Raw genomic sequence first — 14,794 nt, 5'->3', positions numbered from 1 at the left:
TTCTGTCCTACTTCAGACTTTACTTGTAGTGTGACCATGATCATTATCATCTCAAAGGAGAGAGAAAAAAAACTTGCAAAACAAAAACAACAACAGCAAAAATCAATCTTATTCTAAGCATAACAGTAACATTTTCTATATATGTATCTAGCTGTACTATAAGTAATTTAGTTTGTATGACATGGTTTAAAAGGCCAAAAATAAAAAGACTTTTTCCTTTTTTTTGTCTATGAAGTTGCTGTTTATTTATTCATTTATTTTTGGCCTGTTTGATGTATGTTTGAAATGATGTCCAACAATAAACCGGAATTTTATTTTGCTGAGGTGTTCTTTTTTCATTATTAATAGATATCTTCTTTATTTACATTTCAAATGTTATGCCCTTTCCTGGTTTCCCTTCTGAAAACTATCCCCCTCCCACCTCTCCCTGCTCCCCAACCCACCCACTCTCTCTTTCTGGCCCTGGCATTCCCCTATACTGGTGCATAGAACCTTTACAGGACCAAGGGCCTCACCTCTCATTGATGACAGACTAGGCCATCTTGTGCTACGAATGCAGCTGGAGCCATGAGTCCCTCCATGTGTTTTCTTTAGTTGGTGGTTTAGTCCCACCGAGCTCTGGGGTTAGTGATTAGTTCATATTGTTGTTCCTCCTATGGGGCTGCAAACCCCTTCAGCTCCTTGGTTTTTTTCTCTAGTTCCTTCTTTGTGGACCCTGTGGTTCCTCCAATAGATAGCTGTGAGCATCCACTTCTGTATTTTCCAGGCACAGGCAGACCCTCTGAGGAGACAGCTATATCAGGCTCCTGTCAGCAGGCTCTTGTTGGCATCTGCAATAGTGTCTGGGTTTGGTGGTTGTTTGTGGGATGGATTCCCCAGGTGGGGCAGTCTCTGGATGGTTATTCCTTCTGTGTCCACACTTTGTCTCTGTAACTCCCTCCATGGGTATTTTGTTCCCTCTTCTAAGAAGAACGGACATATCCACACTTTGGTCTTCCTTCTTCTGGAGTTTCATGTGTTTTGCGAATTGTATCCCCTTTCTAGAAAGGGGATAAAATTTGAAATGTAAATAAAGAAAATATCTAATAAAAAACATAACAAAACAGAACAAAACAAAACAAAAAAAAACAGCCTCCACTTGGCATATTACGTACTTACCCTTTGGCAGGAGATCCCTAAAAATCACGTGGTTTGTTCCTCAAAGAAGCACATAGGATAGATTTTGTTGTTCTGTGTTTTGTGTTTTGAAAATGGAATTTCTGATCACTCGAGAAACTGCCTCAGTATAAAGAGTTACTAGGTACCTGGGTTGGATGTTGTTCAGGTATCTTTATCTGCTTGTGTACACACTTTTCCTTAGGTGACACCCTAGTGAATCCATACAATGCTTTTGCTAATAGCATCTAGAAAAATGTCAGTGCTAATACGTTATTCAAATGTTACATCATTTTGTACTTTTCAGAAAGTAAAAAGTAGGGCATACATTTACCTTGTTAATTTAATATAAAATAAACACCATATCTCTTGTTATCCTTATCATACTCTGTGGTCAAAGTTGATGCTGAGATACTTTTGTGACTATTAAATTGACCTTTCCACAGGTGACTTGTATATTGGAGGAGTGGCTAAAGAAACATATAAATCCCTGCCAAAACTGGTCCATGCCAAAGAAGGCTTTCAAGGTTGCCTGGCATCTGTGGACTTGAATGGCAGACTTCCAGATCTCATTTCGGATGCTCTCTTCTGCAATGGGCAAATTGAGAGAGGATGTGAAGGTACTATATTTGTTTTCATACTACTCAATACAACCAAACTACAAATTTAATTAAGACAACCCTCCCCACCAGCCAGCAAAATTTCAGCTAGCTGCAGTATTTTCACTTGGAGCTTAGAAGTCCTTATTCATGTTCTGAATATTTAATTCCATAATTCTTAAGTTTTCCGGATTATTTGGAAGAGAATACTAAAGTCCAATGTAAAAAGGAGCTGTAACTACAGACCTTGTCATTTCTTCTTAGAAGACAATAATTTGGCTAACTAGCATATGAATCAGTTCTATAATGCTATAATTCAAGCATTAGATACCCATTTAAAATAGAAAAAAATATTTTTTCTGGTAATGGTAGTGTATTTTAACTCATTTTGAAAACTTTACATTAAATGGAATGACAGATAAGAAAAGGGCTCAGATACCCAGTCTCAGATCACTAATTGATTTTTATGTGTCTGCTAGCAAGCAATAAATTATGTTTTGCTAAAAAATAGGTTTCTTATATTACCCAGCTACTGTACAATGCTTCAGATGTGCACAGCACTCTCTTACATTTCTTTCATGTTTTCTATCAGACTAAGATGTATAAGAATTATTTTTTGATTGCTGCTTTCATTTCAGGTAATTTTAACTTCAACATCCAAATTTTTGAGTCAATTCTACCTCCATAAGTGTAATTCAACCACATTATCAGGAATTATCTGGTTTTACATGTGTTATTATTTCTCCTTTAATTTTCAGCATACCTTTATCCATTTTGAAGGTTTAGATTTGTAAGTAATGCTGTGTAAGTGAAAAGGAAGAACCAAATGTGAGCCCTCCTCTTAAGGAGATTGTGAATCACTTCTTCTTAGCCAAAATAACATCATTATATTTAGCACTTACCTAAGTCTATGGAATTTTTAAACTTGAAATCAGTTTCCTCTCTTCAAAGTATCTGTATCTCTCAAAAGTTAACTTAAATTCAAGCTGTGGAAATAACAAAAGAGAGTATGAGTAGTCATGGAAGTCTTTTTTTTTTCAAAATCATATTAGTATCACCACAATATTTATTTATTTATTTATTTATTTATTTATTAAAAATTTCTGACATAACACTTGCAAAACAGAAAGAGACTATGTGATTTTCCATATTGTTTAGGAAACACAATTACTAAACGAATGAAGCAGCCCTAGTGGGAGAACAAAATAATGTGAGATATATTTTTGTTACTTAGAAATGGTCTAATAAGTGAGACTAGGTCATTTGTTGATTTATATTTCTTTTTTTTATTGTTTATTTATATTTTAGTATTTTCCTCAATTACATTTCCAATGCTATCCCAAAAGTCCCCCATACCACCCCCCCCACTTCCCTACCCACCCATACCCATTCTTTTGGCCCTGGCATTCCCCTGTATTGGGGCATATAAAGTTTGCAAGTCCAATGGGCCTCTCTTTCCAGTGATGGCCGACTAGGCCATCTTTCGATACATATGCAGCTAGAGACAAGAGCTCCAGGGTAATGGTTAGTTCATCATGTTGTTCCAACTGTAGGGTTGCAGATCCCTTTAGCTCCTTGGGTACTTTCTCTAGCTTCTCCATTGGGAGCCCTGTGATCCATCCAATAGCTGACAGTGCACATCCACTTCTGTGTTTGTTTGGCCCCGGCATAGTTTCACAAGAGAGAGGAAGGTTACTACAATTTTTGGATACTACTTTTCAAAAGTAAGCCTTCCTGCAGTTTGCATGGCAAGTGCTTTCTGAAAGAGACAGCTCAGCAACCACAAGACAGGAAGAAGTCACAGATACTAAGGACCTCACCCTGACACATTCCCTTAGGGAAGGATGTAGGGAAGGCTGTTACCGAATGTTTACAGTAATAACACTTGCTGTTGTTTCCAACCTAATTTAGTAGGCAATTTGTCTAGGATACTTAATTATAGGTTTCTTTTCAATGACGTTAAATTCGCTTCTAAATATTTAAACTCTGTGATAGCTTATGGAACAGTCTGCCCATGTGGAGAGGAAGCTTTAAATAATTTGGCCTTAACAATTCTCATTTCTTTTCATGTTTTCCTTTACTTTAGGAATATCATCACATTCCTGTCTTTCTGATATCATCTTTCCCTGATAATTTCATTCCAAAATTAATTTGACTATTTCTATTCTAAGAATAAGTTCATATAAACTTGTCATAGGTGTAATTGAAGAGATTCACGTGGCTTTAGAATTAGCAATTAAATTACACTTAGCCAAAGTATTATCTATTTCAAAGACAGTTCTCTCATGGAATTTAGCTCTTCCTCAGAAAAGAGTCATGCAACTACTGTGTTAATACAATTATGGCTGCTTCAGTTCTTGATCCTACTTTTTCTGTTCTCAGGGCAGTCAGAAAGTAGATAACTATTTGATAAAACAAGTTATCCATAACAGAAGACTCCCTTATACCTGATTCTCATTTGGGGAAGAAATGATTTCAATGATGATTGTTTTAAGAAATTTATATTTCTTTAAATGGATACACACAGTTTTTTAGTTTCTAACACTTTAGGCTATTAATCTGTAAACCACTCAAATATGTTTGGAACGTAACAAATAGTGAGCAAGTTAGTAGTTCATGCTTAAATTGAAATAATTATATATTCAGTTCTCCTGGAGATTATTATTCTTGCCATTGCTACTTATAACACTATTATTAATTTAATTATTACTTGGTGACACTAATTTTTGTTACATAATTGAGATTTATAGATCTTGTATTTCTAAAATTATACATCAGTTAGGATTACCTTAGTAATTTCCTGTGAACAGTGCCTTCACTGAGAAAGTCATAACATACATATGTTTATATGGTACATGTGAATTTCATTTTATAAAATCATGGTTTTATATAAAGACTAATTATAGAAAAATATGTTTATTCACTGAACTATGGTCTCATTGGCCATCACTATTATTTGAAGTCTGTTTTTATGTTTTTAAGAAAGCATGTAATTATTATTTCCAGAAATAATAAATTATTGTCTATACCTTTTAAATGAATTATATGCTTGTGTGTCCCCTTTTACTTTTTTATAAATTATTTTTCCTGGTGTTTTCTGTAATAATTATTCACATGGAAGTTTATTAGACCTAAAGACAATTAGGAAGGTATAGGCAATGAGAAGAATACTCTAGAAACTCTAAATCGCATATGCCCATCCTTTTAAGAGTGGCAATGGTCATGATATCCTGGAAACTTATAAAAAGAATGCTCTCTACGGAGAACGATATTGGAAGTTGCTACAATCCTTATGATTTTCTTCAACCACTTCAAATGCCACATAAATTCTGGCATTTTGGCACGACAACGAAGCAGAGCTAAAGGCAGTTAATACTAAGTTGGACTTGTGAATCAAAGTTTTCAAAAATAAAAAGGGAGAAGCCCACCAAGAAATCCTTTCTCTGTAAGAACCATAATCGGCAATGTGTGTACACATGACACAGCATAATACATGTTCCAATAAGCAAGTTGCTTAAGGAATCCATTCAGAGCCATGTAGGAGAGTAGGGATCACAAGAACCCTTTAAGTTGTCCCTTGTTGTGCCGTTGGCTAGATTAATCATGATCTGTATATACACACATATAGTGTAAGCTTCTAAAAGTTACAGTGCTTTCTCATTTTTTGGCTTCTCTTAGGAATTATGGCTGTTGATATTAATTTGTTTGCTATACATAGCATTTTCCCTTTATAGCAGCATGCATTTTTGAATCTAAACATTCTGTTTGCTCCATTTCCATATTGCTTACTAACATTAAATATATTTTGCTTTTTTTTTTTAATTTTGCTGACAAAGTTGCATTGATGAAAGCTGACTTGCAAGGTAGATAGCCCTGTGTGTATAAAACAAGACTGAAACCCCACCATACACAGTGGAAACATGTTTTTGATATTTTTTAGTAACTGTTATTTGGGTTCAGATTTAACTTTCTCCTTCTTGGACATTGTACAAGAAGCCCCATCTTGTAGCACAGCTGGCATACTGGCTTTCAGTCTTGGATGTGTTCGTACAGTTCCTGCTTTCAGTGCTCTGACGGCACTTCTCTGCTCCTTGTTTTTCAATGTTTAGTTATAATTCCTCAGAGACAGAATAGCACTCCTTTTACATGTGTGTTTGACAGGGGCATGCCACTTACGTTGTTATTCATTTTATGTTACCTGCATGATATCGTCAAAGCATGTGAACTGATACTTGCCAACACACCTATCCATAGCACCTAGGAATCATGACCTCCGCCATAGTGTATGCGTGGAAGCGGCTGGATCTCACAGGGCATTCTTCCATAAGTTTGTTTGATTATTTTTACCAATCTTTATCTCAATTTCATGATCCTACAATCTCCATTTCTCATGGCATCTCTATCCATTGATAAGAAGTTAAGGAGATCCATTCATTTTTAAAGACCAAATGGTGATAGACAATCATTAATGATAGAATGAGATTACCTGCTACCACCATGACTCTACTAGAAACTATCCACTTCCTTTAATTATCTGTTTGCTTAGTTGCAATTATGATGTAATTTTTCCTTTATTTGAAGCTTAAGGAGGCCTTTATGTTAAACTTTTCAGATCCTACTCCAGATGTGTGAACTTTCAATACTAGCTTTAACATGTAATTTAAGGTGTTGGCAACTACTGTATGTGATCTAACTCATGTAAAGAACATTCTGGATTTAAAAACAAAGAAACGAACAAAGAAGCAACAAAAACAAGAACCAAAAGAGCCTCTGTGTCTTTTGGAATATTTTGCAGGGCCCAGCACAACCTGCCAAGAGGATTCATGTTCAAATCAAGGTGTTTGCTTGCAGCAATGGGACGGCTTCAGCTGTGACTGTAGCATGACTTCCTTCAGTGGCCCACTCTGCAATGACCGTGAGTAACTCTCCAAGTGTAAATAGATACTTGTTATTGTGTCCAGATACTGCTTGCTTCACAAGGTATAAACATATAGGTTCTTATATCCCCTGCAATTGGACTGTTAAAGATGTGGCCCTCAGTTGTTTTCACACATAAAAATGCCTATTTTACTTTAGGGCTGTTATTTAAGCTAAATGAGTTTTAATAGAGATGGTTAATTGTCGAGTGTTGTGATTCTCTTTTGTTAGTTTCTTATAGCTATCTCTTTGGAAAGAACATTGTTAATATCTTATACGTGGGATTCTTGGTCATGTTTTGAAACTTCATACTGCTTTGTGCTATGTAATTTTTAAGTTTATCAGAGATCATAGCTTTGGGATCCTGATTTCTATGCACATTAGAAATTTTGTTTTTCTATCTTTCTACATCTCTGTAAATAAGCCCACTCTTCCCCATTCAACTTAAAAATACTATGTGTAAATCATTGTTCTTCAAGACCTCCTTCTTGTCTTTTATTTACTTGAATTCTCCACGTTAATCTCACAGTATTTGCATGACAGGAAAGGTGGATTTCATGTTCCATCACAGTCCTCTCTAGGGGGTCTGAATCAGAATCTGAAGAGTTTATGGTAGAATTAGCTGACCAACCGCAAAATTCTGGTTACTGAACTTTCATGTAGGTCTTGCTTCACGAGACTTCACTGAAATGATAAAAAAAAAAAAACTTGGACTATATATTTAGGGTATCCACAATGTAGCCTCACATTTGGCATGTAGCCTACATGCATGTCTTGGGTTGTAAATGCTATAGAATCGATGCCAAAGTTCTAGCAGAATGGAGAAAGGGATGTGATGGTTGAAGATTTGGACTAAAGAGAAGGGACCAAAGATGGTTTTCCATTTAAAGATAGCTTAGACTTTGGGATTTTTGTTTGTTTGTTTGTGGTTTTGGGTTTTTTTTTTTTTGTTGGAATATATGTGAATTATAAAATCGATGATAGGCTCAAACTAAATTAAATCATGGAACTAAATGGTTGCAAACTGTGACTATAGAACAATTCATCAGCTGTCTTTGGTTTCTGCCCAAAATATTGATTATAGAAAGCACAAACCAAATATATACCACACCTCCCTGAGAAACCACTGGAAGGTAATGGTGGCCAAAGGAAGGGGCTATCATATTTCTTCAGTGTATAATTCTGGACAAGTTACCTGGGCTCCAGTAAATAATGTTCCTTCCATGCTGTGTAGACATGAAAGTAGGAAAGACATTTGATGAAAAGAAATAAGGTTTCAACAGGGGGTAAGAAAGGACAATGGGTTTGTGAGTGACAAAGATGCATTATGTGATTATGAAACTGTCAGAGAAAATAATTGTACAAAAGAGAGCAATATTTAAAAAAACCCTTCACCCATGTGTATATGGTCAGCAAAATTTGGACTCATGTCGTTAATAATAATAAGACATTAAGCTGAAAGAAAGTCAAGTTGGGGGTCCCTGGGGTCCTTTGGATGGAAGTAGTGAGTGGGAGATATGACCAAATACAATGAAAATGTAAAATAATAAATAAGGAATTATTTGAAAAGATCTTTCATGGTCAAACCACCATGAATGCAAAAATATCTGACCCTCGATTTTTTTTTAGTTATTTTCTTCATTACATTTCCAATGCTATCCCTAAAGTCCCCCATACCCCCCCCCACTTCCCTACCCACCCACTCCCACTTCTTGGCCCTGGCTTTCCCCTGTACTAGGGCATATAAAGTTTGCAAGACCAATGGGCCTCTCTTTCCAATGATGGCCGACTAGGCCATCTTCTGATACATATGCAGCTAGAGACATGAGCTCTGGGAGGGACTGGTTAGTTCATATTGTTGTTCTACCTATAGTGTTGCAGACCCCTTTAGCTCCTTGCTGACCCCCAATTTTATAGCATCATCTTTTCTAGCATATAGTATTTAGAAGCAGTAAAAATACATTGAAATGATCATCCATTTACATATACCTTACATCTGCAAATCAAATTAGTTTTAAGAACAATTTTTTGTGGGTTATATAAATAACCTCATACAAAGAATCAGTGCACATTTACATATACAAAAAGCAAAGACCCTTTTAAAGAACTCCCACAATTGCTTGAATAACAACATGAGTTCATTTGTAGACCAATGACTGCTTGCATTTGCTCCTGTTCAAAAATAATGCAAAACTTTCAAGGACAACCAGAAGACTGAGAATTTGTTATGGTTTTACTTTTGCAAAATTCAATCTTGAAATCAATCTTGACAGATGTATGACTACATGTGTTAGTGGAGAGGGCTTTTTGGTAAGAAAATATTTTTTCATTTTGCTAAAGAACATCCTCTGTCAAACTGTTAAGCCATTTCCCTTGTTTTACACAACAGTTGCCATTTGGTTGTGTCAGACTGTGCATCCTGTACACCAGTGAACATGAAGAATGCAATTTTCTGTATGTGCCTATTTGGTTTTTCCTAAAGAACATCAAAATCTGACCTTAGGTATCAGACTGTCTTCAAATTAGTTTTTGCAGAAACTATCTAACGTGGCTCTTGAGTGACAGAAAGGGTGATGGCCATGATAAGGCTCGTTGTTATCTTCTTGTAAATGGGTAAATGTCATTCAATACATATGTTTCCTGCTATGCCTCTTGCTCGAATCAACATTGAATTATGTTTGAGAATTCTCAGAATCCTTGCATGTTAATACAGCCATTACCTCATACTAGATTAATGGAAATGCAAAGCGCCCCATAGCTTGAATATTGGTGTTCTCCTGTGATGAGGATTTGTAGATAAACATTAGTATTTACAGGCACATCTTATTTTAAAAGAGCTATGATTTATATAAAACAGGAGTAATTATTATTTTGAAAGCATTCAAGTTATAAGAATTAAGTCCCTTGACACATTTTTTTCTACCTTTTACATCTATAATCTCTCCCCATCTCAGTGGGGTTCTTTTTTGATGTTGTTGTTGTTTTGTTTTGTTCGTTTATTTTTTCTAGAGGAAACACAAATAGCAGTGATATGATTTTAACAAACACCTTCTCCTCCATTGAGGTTAACTTTACAATTAAGAACAAACAAGCAAGAAAGAAATCTAGAGCCATGGAGGTCATCTCTTACTTGTATTTTATTCCTATCTCAGTGACTGATCCAGGAATTCTGTGACTATAATCCCCCAAAAGGAAAATAAGTATTTCAATGTAAAAAAAAAAAAAAAACATACTGTGTGGAGACAAGAACCCCTCCCCCAGTAGAACTTCTAAGTTTCAAGTATCTGAGAAGGTTTACAGAATGGATTTGAGTAACTAGATATTTTTATTTATATTAGCTTGGAGACATAATTACCAAAGGGATGATGGGAATACTTTATAACTTGCAAGTAAGATGTTGGATAAATCATACTAAATAATTGAATTGAAGAGAATCTTTCAAAAACACAGACATCTTTGTAAAGTAATGCCAGAAGCTATTTTGAATGTTATGTGGGTTTTTATAAATCCCTTCATCCTTTAAGAATTTCCATCCTAGAGATGTACTCATTAAGAAAACAATTGTAGGCTGTGGGAGACGGGGAGAGACAGGGCTGTGCATTCCACTCTTCTTCAAGACAGAATCTAATTCCAAGTTCTTGGATCATCATTGCTTTGGCTTGTTATAGTAATGTTTTCATTACTGCTCAATTCCCATTGCTCTCTCCTCCAATCCATTCTGTTTCCTGCCTTTACTGTTCCTGGTTTAAAAATCACTATCATCTCCTGATTGATTTTTCCAATCAGAAGTGGTTTCTTTATGTCTCTGAATTCCTATAGGAATTTCATTAGCAATTACACTAGTCCATATAGTTTATGCTTGGTTTATCTCTCTAAAGCGGTATATATTATTCTCTTGGGAACAACATTATTTTTTATTTTAAAATCTCTTTTGGATTATATATCTGAGTACAACACACTGTAGGTAACTTGTGATAACAGGAACTTATTAAAACAAGGGTAAATGAGTATTTAAAGCTTGCTAAGAGATTTCTAGTGTGTCTTCAGTGCCCAACAGTATTCTAGCCTCATTAGTCTGGAGTTAATAACCCCTCCAGGGACTGACTCCAGTTCTCATTTCCACACTTAGCTATTGCAGAACACTGTCCATATGGTGTGTTTCTGGCAGCTCACTTCCCTGTGGCACCCTCCAGCTCACATTTCCAGGTTCCTCACCATTGCACACACTAATGTCCCCACCTGCTAGATGTTTTCATCACACCTGAAATGCATCCCTCTCAAGTTCTTTGCTTGAAGAGATGTAGTTTCATATTTGATACCTGTTTAACCTGTCTCACCCCTGGAAATGTGCTGGTAGTCCTGGACCGGATTACCATTTCTTTGAAGTATGAAGAAAACGGTGTGTTTTACTACTTCACATTATTTTAAATAGTAGATGACTGTAAACTTTCTTGTAAACTATTTTCCAGGTGTTCACTATATTGTAAGTCTGTATTAGGAGTTTCCATTCATTATGAAACATCTAAATTCTTCATATCCATGTGTGCATGCATGCTCACCGTCAAGAAACTAGTGTTTTGTCCTTTTCTGCTTTCAGCCGGTGGCACAGATTAGAATTTGACCAGATTAGCTAATTTAATGCCAATATGTCTATAATCACAGGAAAAATATCAAACACAATGACACTGTCACATTACATTGGTATGGAAGTGTTGCATGCCAAATTACAGTTCAGCTTCAATCATGTCTTTTCCCATAATACATCACAATATTTGGTGCTATGGCTTTAGGACAGTATGAGCTTGACTATTAAAAAATATTTTCAAAATTCTAAACTTTTCCAAGGGAAAATCTTTTAGAGAGGAATCAGTGCATCCTTTGATTTTGAATTACAAATATTCACCAAAACAAGGCTGAAATACATTGACTCAGTCTTTATACCATGACATTTAGAAATATCATAAGCTTTGTTTTATGTTTCTTTTGTTTGTTTGAAAAGAGAAACTGTCTGAGCCTCTAGATCTGAACTAATAGAGGTGAGTCCTAACGCAGAGTGAAATAACTTGGATGTAAGGAGTCTGACTCTCCCACTTAGGACTCTATGGATAGTAAGCTGTGAGATGATTTACTGTTATTTAAAACTGAATATTTCTCAATTAGCTATGGCTACTGTCAGCTTCTCATTGTGAATGTGGTGGGTCTCATTAACCTTTAGTCATTCATGCATTTCTAAGTGTGTTGCCCTTATGCTATTTAAAGCAAGTCAACAGCAATATATACTGACATCACCTTGGAAAACTTAAATAACTATGGGAAACAGGATCAATCTTGTCTCAAATTAAAGTATAATGCATTACAATACTGTTCATGCCAAGTTAAACAAACTGCTGTATATATATATATATATATATATATATATATATATATATATATATGAAAAAAATAAGAACACAGAAAAATCCTAAAGTCATAGGTTAAAATATTGTTGCAAGAATAACTGTCTGTCTGTATATATCAGTATGACCACAGAAGCCCCACTTTCAATGTTTTCTTTACCTATGTGCTTTGCTATTATTATTCTCTATTTTTCTTACTTGATCGACACTTCTGGCTCTTACATTAGCACTGTTTCTTGTAGATTTTATGTAAGAATGAGGTGACCTTCCATCTTTACATTGCTGTAGGAATGCTACCTAATCTCATCAGATCCCAGCCCACCAAGGTTTCACCAAGTTTGCCAGTCACCTGGTTAACTGTCCTTAAGAGATAACAATGGTTCTAATTTTCAGAGGTACCATTTCTTTTTCTTTTTAATTTAATTTTATTTTTAATTTAATTTATATTCCATATTCCATTTCCTGCCCTCCATTGACCCTCCAACTGCTCCACCTTCCTCACTTCCTCTCTCCCAATCCTGACTCCACATGGATGCCCCTGCCCTCCACCCGACCTGATCTCTAAACTCCCTGGGGCCTTCAGTCTCTTGAGGGTTAGGTGCATCATTGAATGAAAACAGACCCGGAAGTCCTCTACTGTATATGTGTTTGGTGCCTCATATCAGGTGGTGTATACCATCTGTTTCATGGTCCAGTGTTTGAGAGCTCTCAGGGGTCCGGATTAATTGAGACTACTGGTCCTCCTACAGGATCGCCCTTCTCCTCAGCTTCTTTCAGCCTTCCCTAATTCAACAACAGAGGTCAGCTGTTTCTGTCCATTGGTTGGGTGCAAATATCTGCATCTGACTTTTTCAGCTGCTTGTTGGGTCTTTTAGAGGGCAGTCATGATAGGTACCTTTTTGTGATCGTTCCATATCCTCAGTAATAGTGTCAGGCCTTAGGACCTCCCCTTGAGCTGGATCCCACTTTGGGCCTGTTGCTGAACCTTCTTTTCCTCAGGCTCCTCTCCATTTCCATCCCTGTAGTTCTTTCAGACAGGAACAATATGGGTCAGAGATGTGACTGTAGGATGACAACTCCATCCCTTACTTGATTTCCTGTCTTCCTGCTGGAGGTGGGCTCTATAAGTTCCCTCTACCTACTGTCAGGAATTTCTCCTCCATGGCTGCTGTGATTGCACAACCACTCTGGAAATCAATCTGGAGATTCCTCAGAAAATTGGAAATAGATCTACCTGAAGGCCCAGCTATACTACTCTTGGGAATATCCCCAAAAGATGCCCCACCATGCCACAGGCCCACATGCTCCACTATGTTCATAGTGGCCTTATTTGTGGCAGCCAGAAGCTGGAAAAAACCTAGATGTCCCATGACAGAAGAATGGATACAGAATATGTGGTTCATTTACACAATGGAATACTACTCAGCTATTAAGAACGAGGACATCCTGAGTTTTTCAAGCAAATGGATGGAACTAGAAAATATCATCCTGAGTGAGGTATCTCAGACCCAAAAGGACATGCATGGTATGTACTCACTAATAAGTGGATATTAGCTAAAACAAAACAAAACAAACAAACAACCACCTCCTAAAGTACAGGATACCCAAGATACAGTCCACAGAATTCAAAAAGCTCAGCAAGCTGAAGTGCCCAACTGAGGCCTCCTCAGTCTCACTTGGGAGGGATTAGAAAGCTGTCACAAGTGGGAAGGGAGGGAGGGACCTGGGAGGGAAAGTGGACAGGCAGGGTAGGAGAGTAGGGGGGAGAGAGGAACCTAATCAGGTATTGGGTGAGGAAAAATGACTGAAGCCCTGAGGGCCAGCAGAAAGACTGTAAACAGGCATCCTCAGGAATAGGAGGTTGGGGACCCCCCCCCCCAAGAATGCACCAGAGACCTTGGAGGTTAGAGACTCCCAGGACTCAAAGAGAGGGACCTTAGATCAAAGGTACCATTTCTAAGACATTTATAACCACAGTCCAGATATATAGTTCAAATTAGAATATGATCTTTGTGTTTTATGAACTTTATGCATTGAATAATCAAATTATCTCATTTTCACTCACTGAAAAGTAAGAACATATAGGAGTGGATAATTTAAATTACTTCTTTGGGCATGTAATATCTAGTCAAAGAATATCTTCAACCCATCCTCTTCCACAAGGTATCTATGCAGTGTCAACACTACATAAATTCTATACTATCCAAATTTCCAATGAAATTTGGCTCTTCTGACTTCTTGTTCTTAGACTTTTATTCTAAGACCTAAGCAGCATAAGATGTGCTCATACCCTAAACTGTTCCATTACTACTTCTAACTCAGTTAAAATCTCCAACCGGGCTGTCAAAAGCAGACTGTCATTCACTTACAGCTCTCGCATTAAAGGGTACTGATTATGAAAAAAGATGGGCCCTTTCTCTCTCTCTCTCTCTCTCTCTCTCTCTCTCTCTCTCTCTTTCTCTTTCTCTCTCTGTGTGTGTGTGTGTGTGTGTGTTTATGGCAGGCTTTTAGAAATAATAATTGAATATTTGATCAAGAAATAGGGCAAAATATTTCCAAAATTTATTTTGTTTAAATCATATTTTTTCAGTGTAAATAGGCACAATAAATGTTAAACACATTAACAAATAAATTTGTTTGAATTAATTTGAAAAAAAAGCCCTATAACACCCCTCTTCCCTTAGTAGACTGATTGGAATGTCAACGTTATTGCAATATGCTGAAGTT

At 36.5% G+C, this 14,794-nt stretch overlaps 1 protein-coding gene across 36 annotated transcripts in view; it reads left to right on the top strand.

Annotated features, from left to right (window-relative positions):
• The window catches only part of Nrxn1 (neurexin 1), a 1,073,594-nt gene that overhangs the window by 546,883 nt on the left and 511,917 nt on the right, over positions 1-14,794 (top strand). For 19 of the 36 annotated variants that reach the window (XM_021149686.2, XM_021149685.2, XM_029470969.1 and 16 more), the window contains 2 exons: positions 1,602-1,775; positions 6,550-6,669. In XM_021149686.2, coding sequence (XP_021005345.1) covers positions 1,602-1,775; positions 6,550-6,669 — 294 coding nt within the window. Of the gene's footprint in view, positions 1-1,601; positions 1,776-5,590; positions 5,618-6,549; positions 6,670-14,794 lie in introns of all 36 variants that reach the window. The other 17 variants (XM_029470970.1, XM_029470959.1, XM_029470968.1 and 14 more) reach the window with 1 other exon arrangement.

This window comes from Mus caroli, chromosome 17 (assembly GCF_900094665.2).
Source record: "Mus caroli chromosome 17, CAROLI_EIJ_v1.1, whole genome shotgun sequence".
NCBI classification, from domain to species: Eukaryota; Metazoa; Chordata; class Mammalia; order Rodentia; family Muridae; genus Mus; species Mus caroli.
Note: the sequence above shows the minus strand (reverse complement) of the source record. Positions and strands in the feature narration are given on the sequence as shown.